The sequence below is a fragment of the Drosophila suzukii genome, chromosome 2R (genome assembly GCF_043229965.1).
Source record: "Drosophila suzukii chromosome 2R, CBGP_Dsuzu_IsoJpt1.0, whole genome shotgun sequence".
NCBI lineage: Eukaryota > Metazoa > Arthropoda > Insecta > Diptera > Drosophilidae > Drosophila > Drosophila suzukii.
This window is the reverse complement of record NC_092081.1, coordinates 5,518,120-5,536,400: the sequence shown is the minus strand read 5'-3', so window position 1 is coordinate 5,536,400 and position 18,281 is coordinate 5,518,120. Positions and strand designations below refer to the sequence as shown.

Genomic DNA, 18,281 nt, shown 5'->3' with positions numbered 1-18,281 from the left:
GAAATTGAATCAAAGTGAAATCAAATTGTGGAAAAGATGGAAGTCGCTTTAAAATTACGAAACTTTTTTTTGGTTTCGTTTATTTTATTTGTGACTCATGTAAATTTGTGGAAATGATGATTCATTTGATTAAATTATTGTTTTTTAATAGTTATTTAATTTATGTCTTACTAACGATCTTATGTAATGAAAATTCTTATATTATGCCTTCCATATTTTTAACCAAGCAAATTGCATTTGTTTATAAATTTTTAACATATATATTTTAAAACGAATCAAGTCTTAAATAAAGCAAGCAACATAAACAAGTACTAAAATAGATGCAAAAATATACATTTTATTTTCGTTTTGTAGTTATTGAATATATTTAAGTGTCACATGATAAAACAAGAACTATAAAAATATCTGCTACATGCATTTTCAAAATGAGGCCTCGTGTTAAGTGTACACACACATTCCAAACATGTGAAAACCCATAAAATATGAGCGCCTCATAATTTTACCACTTAACAGTTATTAAAACCACTATTAAAACCCCGAGAACCCCGGATAATTAATGCTTTCGCTCAAAACAAATTCAATGCAGCTTCGCCTCTTCAACAATTATAATTAATGGGGATCTATTAACCCATTCATTATCGGTTTCATTAGCGGAGACCCCAACTCGCAGCTGACAACTCAATGCAGATGTGGAAGCCTTTCCTAACCCCCCGTTACCTTCTTTTAACCGCTTTTCTCATCACTCAACGCCAACGCGTGGAAAACATCTTCGAAAGACATTTTGGCTGATAGCGCTTTTCAAAAATTTCACTTACAAACAAAAAAGGAGGGCGCAACATTTTCTTATTGTGTTCCATTTTCTGGGTCAATAGAGAGGATGGTCGGGATGGATGATGGCCCAGCCCAACCCAAAAATGAAAAATATAAACCAAGCCCAGCCCAAAAAAGGGATTTCCCTTTTACAACGAAAACTTTCATTGGTATCGGAAGAAAAAGAACGAAGAAAAGTGTCAGGGCAAAAGAATATGCAAACAATAAACACTCGTCGGCCATAAATTAAAGCCAATGAACATTTTGAATCTAAGGTGACTTCAAAAGGCCCAGACCAACGGTTCTTTGACGACGTTTGGATTAAAGCGGGAATATCGAACCAAATACGTTGGGCCAACTGTCGTTGCATTTCGGTTTCGATTTCCTGTCCCCAGACAAGGTATCCCCAGACCCCCTCCAATTTCCCCGATCTTTTTGTGCATTCACCGCATGATTAATAAAAGAGAAGTTCTCGTGGTTCTTTCCCACTCTTTGACCGCTTCGTTGATTAGTAAGCATGTCGACATTTCAATAAAAAATCAAAAACGACAACAAAAAATTCAAAATCATCGGCGGGGGCAACTCCTCATCAACGTCACATTTTTATACATTTCTACCCTATGAGACGCTCTGTGGCTTTGCATTTTAATTGCTTTTGATTTGGATTTTGTGATGTGGCTGCCCCCGCTGATGAATCGGGGAATTGGGCGCGACTCAACGGATTCTTCGATTTGGCATCAAATCAAAATATATGTATGTATACGTTACTGATCTTTATGGCAGTTAAAGGTTTAATTTCCGAGAAGGAGAAACTTAGAAGCTTTTAGACGCTAAGTGATCATTAAAATGAATTTCAAATTTAGATATATTCCTTAGATAAATTCCTTCAATAAATCAAAATAAATATATGAAATGCTTGCAGTGTGTTCCAAATCTATATCTATACCATAAAATAATTACATAAACTCAATAACAGGGTTTTTAAATTCCGTATTCGTTTTGAACCACTTTGCGAATATTTCCACTTGTTTTATGTACATCTTAAACTTTACTTCATAAAACGCACTTCTCATACAAAACTACATATTACATTGGGCCCCATTTGTCACTCACAATGCTAAAAATTGGAAACAAAGCGAGATTTACATTCAAGTTTCGCATAGGTATTCTCCCAGAGTTCCGATTTTATGGCTATGAATCGGAGGTGACCGTGGAATTTCGTTTCATTGGACCTCCCTTTATCGAGGGCTATTCAATAGCACCTGTAATGCCAAGGGGATTTCCATTGGTTAATCATTTTACTATTTTTGGATTGCCGCTTGGCCTGAGTTCTTGTTCCATTTCCGCTATGGAGTCGATCTACATCTACGTCAGTGGGAAATCTATTTATGTGCTATTTATCTTCTTTTTCCAGTTAGGCACTAGGAATTTTATGGATGTGATTAATGCTTTTCAAATAACAGCTTGAGCAAACAAACTTTTCCACTTCCCCCTGCTAACACGGTTTTATTTCCTCTTTTATTGTGATAAAGTGAATTCTGACAAAGCCTTTTCTCTTGAAAAACCGATGTTTGTTATACTCTAAACCATGTTTTCTAAACATAATCAATTCTGTTTTAGTCGTAATGTTATTGACTTATTTTATGTTCGACTCCATCTAACATGACTGCTAAGATACTTAAGAAATATTAACATATTGATATGTTCTAGTAAATTTTATGATATGTTATGACTTGTGCCTGGCATTAATTTCCAGTTTCAATTTTGACAATTCTCTTGATTTATTTTTTATGTTTGTTTCCAAATAGTAACATTATTCTAATAACACTAAAACATCAATAATATACCTAAAAATCAAAAATCCTTTTCTATAGAGTATTTTAACAACGAGTCAGTGCCACTTGACAAATGAAAGCAAAAATCCAAACTGTCCGCAGTGAGAAAACCAAAAGCGTGCAAAAAAACTGAGATAAACCAAAAAAAGACCCACAGAAACAAAAAAGAAGTCAAGAGTGGTCAGCGTTAATTTTTCATGGCGGGACAACAGAAAAAGAATATTATTTCATTTATTTACATCACGGCAATGGGTTGGGAATGGAGTTTTGGATGGAGACTAAACAAACGCAAGCGTTGTCCATGGTCCACAACGTCATTAGTCACACTAGAGCAGGGGCGGGGGCGTGGCGATAAAAGGGGGTTTTCGGGGGAAAACTAGGAGGGGGTTAGGACATATCAACCAGCAAACGCAAACAAAGGCAAAATGCTGTGAGCTATGAAACCCGCGGCAAAAGCGGATAAAAAGTAATCAAAAGTGCTAAGAACGACATAATAAGGCAACTGAGAACTGGAAGAAGCAGAGTGAGAAAGGCGGCCAGGGGGAGTGGCTAGCGAGGGGGACTTCTGAGGCTGAAGGTGTTTCTTTCGCAGAGAAAACTGCTTGACAAAGAGGAAATGAAATCAAATAAAGAAAAAGAAGTCTCCGCAGCAGGAATATTGCATTTATGTTTGAGAAATACAGTGATTACTCCTTAAATTAAACTACGATCACTAACTACGTTCTTCTACACAGAGAAAACTCTGACGTTCTCATCTGAGTTGAAAACGTTCTTTAAAATAGAACAACATATTTAAGTTGAAAATGTTTTTAGTTTGATCGAATCAAGTTGAATTGGCGGCATTTATGTACATTGTATATCTCAACAAATAAACTATTGGTTCAGTCCGTAGTGTATACTTAAAAGTTGTTAAACAAACTCAATTTAACTTTTCTCTTCTCATCATTTCGCTTTAATATTGAGAACATTGATACCAAAATGTACTTACAAGGTTTTTAAGAACAAATGTTCTCAATTCAAGAACAATATTCTTGGATATTTCTCTCTCCGAAATATTTTAAAATTTACTAAAATAAAACATTAAATATGTTCTTACTTTGTGTGGATTTTTGTGTCAAAATTGTATAATATTGTAAGATGTGTTTTAAGGATCCCAAAACTTAGAACCTTGCTTTTAAGAATCAATTTTAGTAATAGGAAGACGCACATAAATATCCAAAATGCTTGTAAAAGTATGCTACAGTAAATTTTTCATCAGAAAGTTTAAAAATGCATAGAATAAAACTTTACACACTTATTATCACTTCCCTTTGTATAGTTAGGTGTGTTTTAAAAGTCCCAGAACTTAGAATATAGCATTTAAAACTTAGTTTTAAGTAGGAAAACGCATACAAATCTAGAAATAATTATAAAAGTATGGTAAGATACATTTTTGATCAAAAAGCTTAAAAATTACATTTTCAAAAACGGAGTTTCACTTAGAACAGTATACCCTAATGAAATGTTGGTTGGTGTTCCTGATATTCCACCCGTTCTAAGCCTTTGCAACTTTTTGTGGACCATCCTGGTGGAATCGCAGTTACTGAGGTTCCACTGTGGAGTGGCGGGGAGCGTCAAGTGCTGGCGTTGGTGGACGACGCGGATTCTTAGCCGCCTAAGCCCTGAGCCGTAAGCCGCTTGCCGCGCGAGGCGAACGCGATTTTTAAGCCGCAGCTTAAAGTGGTGACAACAGCAACGGCAACAGCAATGGCAACTACGGCTACAACTTTTGGCTTTGGCTCCGCAGGAGAGTCGAGTTGCATTTTGTAAAACTCTTTAGTGTGATTAATGTGCCACACACTCGCACGTGCGTGTGTGCGTTTCCTTTTATGAGCTCTTTGGATTACAAGCAGGTCGTGCTCCTTACACTTTTCCTTTTTCCCAGAACTCCTTCTCCTTGCCATGTTTTTTATACATTTTTTCTGCCAGTTCTTGCCTTTGTTGGGACAAACAAAAGCCCAGCCACCCACACACCTTCGTGCGCAGACATTTTCCGTTTGCACACGCTTTCACACACATGCAGCTGCACTGCCCTAATCCTTTTGACGTGGCTTTTATCGCACTTGCCTGCTTTTTCGCCTGCAGCCTCTGCCGAAAGGGTAGCAAAAAGGATTTTCGAGTTGTACAAACGGTCTTACCACATTTAAAACTTAAATGTGCACTTGTTTTGTACGAATTTGCAGGCTACCGAATGGTTTCCAAAAATAGATTTGGCTTTTGGTCCTTTAGCTTTCAATTGAATATTTATTTTAAATAAAAAAATCATTCAATTTAAATGATTCTAATATTTAATAATATTACATAAAACATATGGAAATTTTAGATAGGGTTTTATAATTATCATTATTATTCTTTATTCATGTTGTGAGCGGTACAAGTCATCAAAAGTAGAAATAATAAATATCGTAATGCTCAAAAATAAATACTTCCCTTAAAATCAAAGTATCTAAACCATAGCGAAATCATGGGGTATTGTTTACCCAAAGATATCCTGTAAAAGTGTATCGCATATTCGATTCATCTCTTTTCGTTCCCTTTCCTTTTCCTTAAAGCTTTCCGTTTCATCCTCGGTTTAGCTCCTTTTTTACATATTTTGTGTGCGCTGGGTATCTCATTATGTGCTCGAGCTCCGTCTTGGGTTACATATTTTTCATAAACATATGTACACATGTGCATAATAACTCCCCTCGCTCACACATATTGACTCTTCGGGGGCTTCATTTGCTCAAGTGTTTTTTTTTCGAAGCCCCTTGGGGGCGGTGGCTCTTGGCGCGCTGCACAGGAAACAGCTACAACAAATAGCAACAGGCAGACAGGATGTTGAAAAGGATTCCGCAGGGAAAAAAAAATAAAGGAAAAAATCATAAACCTTTTGTGGGGCTTCGTGCCAAGTCATCTTGTGTCGTGTCAGTCATAAATTAAGTGAGTTTCTTACAGTTTTTTCACCACTTTTTTGTACATCTTCCCTGGATGTTGGGGCAGCTGCTTTTGTGCCACTTTCCAGCGCAAATTAATTAAGACATTTTCGATGAGATCAACTTAAATGCGAGACGGGGCCAAATACAAATTACGAGCGCTCCGCACGTGAAAAACTGTGTCATTGTGTGACATCAAAACCAACAAAAAGCCAACAGAAGCCGCAATAAAAACCAGAGAAAAATCCAGACACGTACGGGCCAGGAAACAAGACAGTGGCTGCAGCTTTTTAGCCACAGCTACAGATATTGCTGATGCTGGACCAATCCTCTCCAGCGCGCTAAGACGGCTCGGTGGCATCAATTTTTGTCCAGTAGCCGAGAAAATGTCACGTTTCCACATAAGTTACAAAGGCTTTCGGCCACGTTGAGCGTGAGAATTGGCAACTGGCAACTGGCAGTCGCTCTCCTTCGGTCCGTGTGTGTTTTCCTGCTCCAGGAAAAGGTACTTTCCATGGTGAAAATTAATTGCCGGCCGTGTAGCAGTCTCACTCTTTGTCTGGCAATTAATTGGAAAGCAAATCTCCTAAACAAAAGCGAGTCCAAAGGTGTACGCCTGACATTTCCACACACAGACACGCTAAAAAATCTCAAGAACTGTTAAAATTAATATGTAATTTTAATACAACTTTTATTATCATTATTATAATTAGATTACAATTTTATTGAAAAAAGGCATTTAAATATTTAAATTTCCAAAAATCGAAAAAGTATATGTATTCGAAAATATTAAAAGCAGATGCTGTTGGTTGATAATACCGAAAATGTCATAATATATTTAATATAATATAATATATATAATAATATATATTTAAATAATAGGTATATACAAATCATTTAAAATTCTGCTAAAATTAATTTATTGGAATATCGTCAAGAACGAAAATATATAAGGTTGCCCCAAATTTTCCTGTGTATTGCAAAGGGTGTACGAGGCCTTTTGTTCAATAATCTCGGAAAAGTCGTTCCGTTTTTTTTAGCGCTAAAAAATCAATTAAACGCCAACATGCCTCAGCCTGGTGGTTAAAAAGATTTAATAACCTTTGCGGACCAACCAAAGTTGGGGGTTATTGTGTTATGACCCAATAATGATCGCAGATGCATTTAGTTTGGGCAGGAGGGCTAGCGGAACTCCCCCAGGGCTCGTTAAATGCTTTATGGCGGGCTCTTTACGGCCTAAACTGCTGTTGCTGCCTGGGTTTCCATGGCTACTGACTTCTAGCCACGCTCCAAACGCAATAGAAAAGCAATTAGAGATGGATGCTCTTCCGGGCGTAGGAGAACATGGTCGATTGGCAGGGAGAATCGGCTTCGGAACCACAGCAGGTGTGGTCACTTTGCTAATTGCCAACTAATTTAGCGGAGTGAGTTGCACACACTCGAAATCTATCCCTATTTTCCAAGGCTCATGCAAATGATTCAATATTACAGACAAACAGTGATGCCAAGTCAGCTTAAGAAAGTGTGCGAAGCCTTCTTCTTATTAACCAAAATTCAGATATGGAATTTAGTTGAGTCCCGTAAAATATGAGAGCAATTGGATTATAAAGCATTTAACCGGTACAAGACTCGGACATAATTTATTTATTTAGCTGAAGATTTGGAAAGCTAAATTTAGCTAGTTTCTGTAATGCATAGTTTGGCAGCATGGGCAGCACTGCCAGCTATCCGGTCAATACAACCTCCTGCTTCACGACGTCTCGTAATCAGCCGCATTTATGTTTGGCCATAAAATATGCAAATATCCTTTAAGTACTTTTAATGTCTTGCCATTTGTTGGTCCGCAGGCTGTTGGCCCATGGCCATGTCCTCCTCCGCCGAGTCCTCCTCCTCCTCAGCCACTCTTTTGTTAATGGCATGTTTGGCATTGTCGCACAGTCGTCTTGTCTATTCTATAGGATATATATGCACGTTCCCTCGGAGCTTGCATTTTCATTTTGTGCACTTTGCCATTTCTTCAGTTAAAGTCTTCTTCCTTACTTTATGGCCCTCATAAATAACACCATGTCGCTGTATCGGTTTCCCTATATATATGTACATATCCCTGTGTGAGAACTTGAAGAGCTGATCTGCGGACGCAGGAATATTTCAACTTCGAACCGAAAGGGGGAAATTTGTTGCCAACATTTCATTTACCTAATGTCCACTGGGTAGCAAAGGTGTGTGGGCATTTATTTTCCATCTTTGTGACAGCTCACTATATTTTCTATGTTTATTTTCTTATTATACTAATGGAAAGAAGCTCTAAAGCGATAGCTGCAATGTCTTTAGAAATCACAATTTTGATTTAGAAACTATCTATTGGAGTCTATAACTCTAAAGCAGCGGTCGGTAACCTTTAATTAAGCTCGATTTCTACTGCAACGTGTACAGTGTACAAGAGCGGTACGCACACCGATGAACCACTGGGTGCCAATTACTCACATAAAATGAATTTTGTTTATTTTAGTAAGTCTTCCATGGTCGGTAAAAGTCGATTTCTTCAAAATCATATTAATATTTTTTGCTTTACCCTTGCAGGGTATCAAATCGCATATTCTCCCTTTGAATTATGCTCGTTTTAATTTCTGTTGGGGGAATTGTGCATTTTTGCATATTTTGCGAGCTGCTTTTTTACATGCATTACTCCTTATCCTTACCGATGTGAGTGTCGCATAACACCGATTAATGTCCCCTCATTTTCTCTGATTTTCCGCAGGACAAAGGACTACGGTAAAGCAGCTTACCAGCTGGCAGCGCGAAGGCGTCAAAGAGATTCGAAAGGAGAAAAGCCAACTTGAAAAGGACTATTCGCACACTGTGGCCAGCGGAGGAGGAGGAAATCGAACCGAATGCAGTATCTCAACTACGCTCTGCAGACATCCACGCGACTGCTGACGTACCAGGGCCCGAACCAGGATCTCTATCCTGACCAGACAGGACTAGCCTCCGCCCACGAGGAGGACATCAAGCACGCCTGCTGCAGTCGCGGCGCCCAGCTGCTGAGGTTGCGCCACCGAGAGCTGGCCAAGCGACGAGCTCTCGAGGATCAGATTAACGCCAACCAGGAGGAGGAGACGGAGGAGGATCAGCAGCAGGATCAGGATCAGGAGCAGCTGCCGGAGAACTCGGACAGCGAGCAGGGAGCCGTAGGCGGGGAGCATCTGGAGCCGCAACCAGTCCAATGAAACTTACTCTCATTTAATGTGCAACTGGCGCGCAGCAAGCTGCTATCGTTCTTCAACCGCGACATGGCCGCCACCGATGGCCAGATCATATTGGCCGCCTCCCGATTCGGCGATGCCACGCCCGTCTATCTGCGCGACTTCTCCAAGCAGCCGCTGCCGGCGGTGGCCAAGATCCTCAAGGGCCAGCACCAGGCCCTGGGGGTGCCCACCCTGTCAGCCCCCTCCCTGCAGAGCACCGCCCTCTTCCTGAGCGCCGGCAAGAAGTACCAGATCCTGGCCCAGCCCATCAAGATCAAGGAGGGTCGCAAGCCCACCAACGTGGGCGCCAAGGTGCTCATCCCGGAGACCTACGGCGGCTACTTTGAGCTCCTCAGCGAGGACGGCCGCTCCACGCGCTGCATCGACTCCGTGCTGGAGCTCTCGCGGCGGCGCAACGCCCGCGTCCTGGTGCGGGAGACCTTCCGATGCCAGCAGATGAACCGGACGATCCACGCCGGAGAGCTGCTGACCACCATGAACGACAACGGGAAGTACCTGCAGTGTAGGAACATCAAGGACGAGATCATCAATCTGCCACTCGATACCAAAGCCAAGTTCTCGCCGATCGCCAGGGAGGACAGCATCAGCGGTGTGCACACCGTCAAGAATCTGCTGCTCAAGCGGATGCCAGTCATCGTGAGGTGGGTTTCTAATAAAATAAAATATTTTAAGGTTTAACATAATCATTTTTACACCTAACACAAGATAAAGATCATATATTATAAAACCACCATAACTAATACATCCCGTTCTATTTGAGTCAAAAAAGAGCTTTAACTTGAAATGTAGTAAAGGTGCTAGAAAATCAAAGGGAGTTTAATTAAGTACTACGAATATATAGTAGTCCCATTTTAATTGTTTAGTATTAAGAAAATATTATATCTCTTAGATGCTAAATGCAATATAATAGTGCCGATGTTCTTCTTATTTTCCCAATAATATTTCGGTCGTTCGGTATGGCAGCTTTAAGATATAATCGTCTATTTCGTCCTTTTAATAACAGAGATGGCATGTTCAGATCAGATATTTTTATATTTATATTAATATTCCGATATTTCCTTACCTGCACAGGAAAATAGTTACCCCATTCGGCTATAACGCCTAATGACTTAACGTCAAACTAGGTAGCTCACATACCAACTAAATAAAATTATCTCAATATCAATAAACTGAATGGATTTAGGTACTGGCCTTGAATTCTTATGATTACAACATATTAGGTATCATTCTTAACCACAAATTTGTATTTTCAATCCACAGACTTGTCCACGGCAGCGCGCCCAAGGGCCTGAAGCAGCCCTTCGTGCCCGAGCTGCGGCTCCTGGGCTGCGTGGAGATCGACAGGATCTTCGCACTGCCCCTGCAGAAGGACACGGACCTGGTGCCGGTGCCGCTGAACGCCAAGATCAAGCTGCAGCGGGCCAAGAACATGGAGCAGCTGGAGCACTTCATCGAGTACTCCCGATTCCTGGACAAGGCGCAGCGCCTGCTGGCCGACGCACGCGATCGCCTGCAGATCGTCGATCTCAAGCTGAGCGAGAAGGAGAAGAAGGACTCCAAGTTCAACAGTCGCAACGGGGGCAGGTTGCCGGTGGTGATGCTGCCGTCGGCTGCCGGAATGGCCAGCGGATTGGCGGAAAGTGGCTATGTGTTGCGCAAGAGTGCCAGTTGCGACTCTTGGTCGAAGCAGCAGCAGGCCCTCAGCAGCAGCGAGATTGCCGAGGAGTACAACGAGATCGATCACATATACGACTATGTGAGGGGCCTGACGCCCCTTTCGAAGGGCCTGGCCCGCTTCGAGCCCATCTGCGAGTCCCCCACTCTGCGGTCACACCACACGGACAGCGGCAGTGGCAACTACTGCAGCTTGATTAGGGCTCCGGCCCACCAGCAGGCCTCCACCTCCGGGAACAACAACAACTACAGCAGCCTGGAGTCCAACAAGCACAGCAGTAGCGGTGGTGGCCACCATCCCGGCCACCAGCAGCAGCACCACCACCACCACCATCACCTGGTTAATCACTACCATCACGGCCATATTCAGGAGGACATCAAGCCGGTGCCGCCGCCCATCGAAACGATTCCGGGCAAGAAGCCGGCGGAGAAGCGCCAGCGTCCCACTCTACCAAAGCTTTACATCAAGAATGCCCACAGTGCTGGGAGCAGCAGCAATGGCAACTCCACGGGCACCACCCACAGCACCAGTCACAGTCACAGCCATAGTCACAGTCACGCCCACAGTCACAGTCACACGCAGTCGCAGTCACAGTCGCAGCAGCCGCCGACTCCCAATGGGAACACGGCCAATGCGGTGGCCAATGCGGCGGCTGCTGCGGTGGCCGCTGCCCATCACGGTTCCCACGGATCACATCCGCATCCCCATCCGCATCCGCATGCCAGTGTGCATCCGCATCCTCATCACGGCAAGGTGCTGACGCCCAACAACCATCTGCCGAGCAAGGAGGCCCTGGAGCCGCAGTCGCCGCTGTTTCACATCAGGTAAGGAGATCGGGGTCACCAGTTATTTGGTGTGACCCAAAATATGTTGGGTCCTTGCAAATTAAGTGAGCTTTAAACAGGGGTTGAATATTAAGGGAACATATTAAACATTTCAGAACTGCAGTAAAAGAGTTTTTTAATCTAATATAATATCGTTCTAGTATTTTGCTAACAAAATTGCAATATAAGTATTAAAAAATAAAATTAAAATTAAAATATAACCGTTAAAGGTAAACCATAATATGGGCTTTCAAATCATTAATGTCTAAATTACGTTAAAATATTTGTATATCACAAATGCAATAATAATATTTAAATGCAGACCTATAAAGACATGTTTTAAGGCTAACCTTTACTAATTCTAAAAACTTCTTACTCCTTGAAAAATTCTTAGGAATAAGGATCAAATTCCCTTAGGAAAAAGAGGAATAGGGAGCATAATGTATAGCTTGGTTAAAAGCTTTAATGGGTGAATAAGCACAACTAAAAGCCGAATGCCCTACATAGGTATTCTAAATACAACTCCGATTGTTTATTAACTTTCAGGTACAAGAGTCTCAGCAGCCTGCAGCTGACGCCGGACAACAACAATTGCTCCTCCGTGACGCCGCCGACGATCTCAGCCCACGGCAAGTCATCCGCAGCTGGCGGTGGATCGGGACCGGGAGCAACTGCGTCGGGAACCCCGGCCACGCCGGGCACTCCGCCGGATGTGGTGCTCAAGTGCGGCAGCATCCTGAACGTCCACGGCTACCTGTCCAGTCCGCATCCCCTGCCGCTGCCGCTGCCCCACAGCCGGAGCTCCAGCAGCAACAACCACCACAATCCGAGGGAGGGAACCCTGGACTCGTCCCGCAGCGGAGGCCGGACTTCGGGGGACTCGAACAAGCTGCCCGAGAAGAAGACGCGCCGCCTGTCTCGGCCCAGAAGTCTCTCCAACCTGGTCTGGGACCTGCGACCCTCGAAGGAGAAGTCGAAGAAAAAGCTCTACATCCATCACTTCGATCAGCGGCAGCAGGCGACGCTGTATCTGTAGGATGATTGCTTGGATGCATCTCCAGGATGACGACGAGGAAGTAGCAGCACGATGATGATGATGAAGATGATGAGGATGATTCGTTGCCAACTCGTTTCTAGCTGCCATCGACCCCCACAATACAGAAGAAATACAGAGAAATAAAACACAATAAAAGAAGAGCAACTACAACTTTTGGCACGCTGTGTGTGTTCCTGCAGGTGAGTTGAATAGCCATGCAAATCGTGCTGCGTTTTGATTGTTTTTCTGCTTATTAAATTCGTGCACCCAGCCAAACAAACTAAACAAACTAAACAAACATTTCAATCGGCCAACTAATGGTTCTTCCCACTCCAATCCATTTTACAGCTTTCACCATTTAGCCTGCAGCAGCAATTTTAATTAATATTGAATTGTGCCTTTCCCTGCTACGCCCAGAATTATGCTTTAAAACCAGATTCCAATGGAGTATTTGACGAGAATATTTCGACCGGATGGACCCCCGAAAAGAAAGGCTGCCAGCACACACACAACACACCCCACAACCCCCCACATACACAACACACACACACATCAAGTCTATAAAATTGTGATTTTAATTTTATGTTTAATTTAATAATTATTGCGAACCATTTTCAAATTGGACGAAAAGCCATTTACGCTATTCAGAAAAATTCACAAACGAACTTCAAAATCCACAAAACTAGTTTTCTATAAACGAGATACTTATATATTTAAAGAGTACTGTATTTAAACCGGATAGCAAAAGGCAAATGTAACTAATAGTAAGTCAATATTATCAAACAACCATATATCAATCATTTAGAGAATGTTATGCAACACTTAAAGTAGCTAAAATGAATTTATAAATTAATGCAATGAATTTCCTCCTCATAATTTAAATGTTGTGCAAACTGTTGATTGATGCAATTAAACCATAATCGAACAACTCTTGATTAGTAATTAGTTTGCTCAGAGCCAGATACTTCCCCCGAACCCCCCGAAAACCCCGGAATATTAATTTCCCCACGATCTGCTCGCAATCGCATTGTCTTAGTCGTTTAGTCTGTACATTTTAGTTGTATTTTCCAGCTTATATGGCCTATAAATAGGGAGTATATATATACTTACATATGTAAAACTAATATATAACTTGTATTTGTGTCTAAATAAATGTCTCAGAAAAATAAATGTATATGCAAAACAATCTCGATCGTTGAAAGTTGTCTTGATTCCTGATTGTGGGCGGCTAAACTATCCAATGAAAGCTTAACGGCCTGGAAATTGGCTCTATAATAACCTGATCTGGCCATAAACGATTGTCGGTAAGCAGGTGAAAAATTAGTGGGCACCAAACGGGGGAGATGGAATTTCTATCATTTATATATTGTGAGCAAACATTTTTAAGCGATCTACACAGGTATGACGAATTACCCATTTTCAGTACTTGAGGAACATGATTTTGGTTTTGGAATATATATTACAAAATTATTTAGCTCTGCTGAGTCATTATATATTAATATTCATTTAAAATAACACAACATCCCACGTGTTAGATTCTGATCAAAATAATGTGACTAGAATTTGAAATATTTTATTTAGCACAAGCCACTCTATTAAAATTATAGATTCCTGCCACGGAACCCCTATAATATTTGATGTGATCTCACATGTCTAAATACTCAGCTTTACTAGGCCGTAAAAGGTGCCAATACCAGCAAAAACAACAAACCGGCTCAGACCAAAATCGATGAAAATTGCGCAGTTTTTCTAAAAAAAACAAAAGGAAAACGCATAGCGAAAAAAATCAGTTTAAATAAATGAACACATGCCAAATGCTTCCTGGCCGCAGACAATGAGCCGAAACACCTGCTCATAGACACCTGTCCGCTTTTGGGCAAGGAATCGTATTAAATCTCCATTTGGGGGGGGGGCTTTGCGGGATGGGTGAGGGAGCAATGCGGAACCGAGTCTTTATGAAGACGAAATTGCGTTAATGCTGGTAATTAGTTGTAATATCGAAAGGCTGCCACGCGAGTTCGCTGCTTGAATCTTTCGTAATGCCGCTTAAAAGCGGTATGCAAATACATTGTAAGTGCACGGTGAAAAATGATCAATATTACTAAACGTTAGATAGTTTTTATAGTTAATTCGATTTTACTTTATAATTACGTTTTCCTCATGAGAAATGTCAAATTGTTATTATTGACATAAATATTATGACCGATATTTGGCTAACTGAGCTTACCAACATTCATATTTATTTTTATTAGGGGTGTTCATATTAATATTAAAATAATATGGTAAACATTTTCTTCCTGCGTAAAATTGGAGCTGCAGCTGGGCTAGGAACTGGAGCTTTTGAGCTGGAGCTGGGGGCAACGAATTGAATAACATGAAAAATGCGCTTGCACTGCGATATCATCACGTTTATGACGTTGGCACAATTAATCAGCCGCATGCAAGCGCTAAAAGGCAGAGGAGACTTCGGGGACCCTGAAGAATGGGGGTTCGGGAAGAGTCTGCAGATCAGGGGGAACCATAAACGTTTCTCTGCTCATCAAATGTGCAATTTATAACCACCACAGACGCCCACGCCGAAGATCTTTGGAGCTGAGAGTGCGGCTTAGGCTCAAGTTCAGGCTCGAATTAACCCTATGATCGCTTAAGATTTATTATTTAAACTATGTTTTTAATATATGCCATATGTAACATTCTGCAAGGTAATAGTTATATTTATAGTTATATTTATTATTTTTATAATTCAGTTAAATGGATTTTCTAACACAAAATTATTAAAGTTTGGTATATACCAATATAACTGATACTTAAATCTGTATAAATGGGACTATTTTAATTAATGAATAAAGTTAAGTCCCTAGCTACAATTTTTATTTTTTATATTTTATAACATCAATTTAAGTAATAAATTTAAGGTTACAAAAGAAACCCATTAGCGTATAGAAGGTTAAGGTTAAGGTGCGGGTTGGGAACCAAGAACCGAGATTGAGGCTGAGTCCGGGGGACCTGCATGTTGCCTCGCCATTTGCTACAGTTATGGCACCAGGAAGACTGGACCTGCAGCTGCTCTATGCCTCTCTGCCCCACTATGCCCCTTGATATTCCACCCCCTCTGAAGAAAAGGCGATTTGTATCGGGATGTCTGTTTAAACTGTGTGTAAATCGCCCTAAACTACGCATCAGTTTCGGTTTCAATCTCGGACGGTTCCATCGGTTTCCCGCGGTTCTTAAGGCACTGCAAAAATATACTGAAAGACCCAGTTATTACGTCAAAAGAAACATTTGGGAGTTACCTGACTAATTTGATTTGGGTAATGTGTCAAACTGGAAATCCCATGCATAATTGCAACAAACTCTAAATACTCTAAAAACATTAAAGTGAAATTTTTAAACACTCAAAATACTACAATACATAAATATATTTTATTTGCTATTTATTGAAGGATAATTGGTCATGTTTGAATAGCAGCCATGAGGATATTGCATGCATTTAAGCATAATTTAGTCAAGAAAATTATTTTTTATAACGCTGTCCTCAGCTCTAAAACAAGCGTCTACTATTAAATTCAGTGGATGTGTGGCCTAATAGCCAGTAGAATTTTCTGTCCGTGTTGCAGTATTTACTTGAGGAAGTGGCTGCGTTTAGCACGGCAGCTTTATCGCGATGGAAGCGATACGTGGCGATATAGCGGTAACAAATTGGCTTTTGCTTTGAAAATTCTGGCCCAGTTCGAAAACGCTTCCGCGACACAAACACACAATTAAAAGTTCTCGCAGCTCAATTACCAGGCTATCGATCAGGAAAGGGGGAGAAAGAGGTGGGAGAAAGGCGAAGAGGAGGAGGAGCTGAAAAATGCAAACTTCCCTTGCACTTACATAGCAAACTCGTAGATTTATAAAGACCTAGGGTCTTTGATCCATGTGATCTGCAATTACGCTCCGCTCGTCGGCTTGTTTATTTTGTTTTCTTTTTTTCAGCTCCTCTGCAGCAATTGCGCAACTGCCGCAACAAATGCTGCAACTGCAACTGCAACAACTGCTGCAACTGGCTCGATAATCATTCAAATTTACAAGAAAACAATCAAAAAACAAATTCCTAGAACACAAATCGACGAAACTCATTTCATTTCAATTAAAGTTGCACGTTGCGCGCAACAGAACGAACTGGAAGTTGGGAACGGAAAAGAAGGAGGGGGCTCGTGGATGCAACAGCTTGAGAAAAGTCCATAAAGAAAACGAGAAATGGAGCTGGAAGTTCGATGTTGGATCCAACTTTGAAGTGACCTGTTAAAGGCAATTTTAACAGAATCTTTCAATTTTGAGCATTGTTCTTATGGGGTTTCCCCTTAAAGTACTAAATGTTTTTCAGAAAATGTTATTTTTATTCTAAGAACTAGTTAATTTTCAAAGGTTTAAAAGAACTTATAAGTCTCGAATCCTTTAGAAGAAATGTTCAAAAATGGTATAATTTGATCTTTTTTTTTGATTTTAGAATGTATTTTTATTAAATACACACCAGGGCCACGCTTATTTTAAGACCAGAGTCATGTTTTTTAAACATTTTACATTTTTGTACATAGTAGTTATGGGTAAATCGAGTCCTAACACATAACTAAAAAAGGATAGGATCAATAACTAATTAATTTAGTAAAGACAACCAATTTTGTAAGATATATATATATTTTTTAGAAATGTATATTTTATAAGATTAGATCTTTAAAAAGGAAGATAAGATCTTAAAGATCTTTAAAATTAGATATAATAACCTGCACACTTAGGTAAGCTTCTTATTGAGTTGCTTGTATGGAATTCATGACTGAATCATTAGTGGTCTAAGATCCTTTTCCACCTTTTAAGGGGTATCGGATCATGGGAGCGTGCAAGAATCAGGCGGGAGTAGCTGCAGAAGAATCAGCAGCCGCAGCAGAAGAATCAAAATCAGCAGCAGCGGCAGAGGCAGCGGCTGAAGCAGAGGCAGCGACGTTGAAAAATCCCAAAGAAAACAAATTTAAATAAGACAAACGTCAACCAATTACCGTCAATCGCATTTCCCGCAAGAACAACAACAGCAACTGGGGCCAGAAGGAGTCGCGCCAAAGCTGCAAAATTGCCAAACGGCCAATTGGGGGCGGTGGAAAAGGGAAGGGGCGGGGCGCGGAGGCGGCGGAAGAACAAGGCGCGCGCATGTGCAGTTACAATTGCGAACGGCGACTGCGTCACACGAAGAAAGGTCAAGGAACTCTGGAGACCATTTGAATAGGTCCTCTAGGTGAGCGGCAGGAGAGAGTGAGGTGTGCGGAGGTGAGAAAGGTATGCACTGATAAAAATCACGGCCTATATTAAGGAGCCAGTGGTATGTCCTAGCATCAGACTTATTGGTCTGAAAGTATTCTGGTTTTTAGAATCTTAGGGACTTACTTTCTAAGAAAGAAGTATAAAGACAAATTTATCTTGAGAGCTAAGAATTATGCTTATAAATTTATGTTTAATTTTCCTGACGACAGCTTGTTTTCTTTCTGTGTTATAGAACTTATCTTCCTCTTAGAGACTAATATTGAAAACTTGAAACTTAAAAAAAGTATTTTTTTAAATATTTATGCAACGTATGTAAATAATATTTTCTCCTAAGCTTTTCCAGTAACAGTAAAATATTAAGACAACTTCATTTTAAGATTGGGGAGTTCAAAGAATTAATTTCAATAAAATTTTCCTGTCATCAGCTAGTTTTCTTTCTGTGTAATAGAACTGCTCTGCCTGGAAATCAAATCAAATACAAATCAAACAAACACAAAAATGGTGGACCGAGGTGGAGGGACGTTGAGAGACAAGCCATCGAACAAATTTCCATGCTCCGCTGTGAAATTCCACGATGGAATGGAAC

At 40.8% G+C, this 18,281-nt stretch overlaps 2 protein-coding genes across 2 annotated transcripts in view; both read left to right on the top strand.

Moving 5' to 3' along the window:
* LOC108018094 (uncharacterized) overlaps positions 1–8,826 on the top strand; it is an 89,802-nt gene extending 80,976 nt beyond the window's left edge. Inside the window, exon 5 of the mRNA XM_017085499.4 lies at positions 8,358–8,826. Coding sequence (XP_016940988.1) covers positions 8,491–8,826 — 336 coding nt within the window. The 5' untranslated portion in view covers positions 8,358–8,490. The remainder of the gene's footprint in view (positions 1–8,357) is intronic.
* Positions 8,827–8,889: 63 nt separating this feature from the next.
* LOC108018093 (uncharacterized) lies at positions 8,890–13,586 on the top strand. Its single transcript, XM_017085497.4, has 4 exons — positions 8,890–9,506; positions 10,126–11,364; positions 11,911–12,600; positions 12,749–13,586. Exons 1-3 carry the CDS (start codon positions 8,890–8,892, stop codon positions 12,398–12,400), a joined length of 2,346 nt encoding a protein of 781 aa, XP_016940986.3. The 3' UTR covers positions 12,401–12,600; positions 12,749–13,586.
* Positions 13,587–18,281: the final 4,695 nt, after the last annotated feature.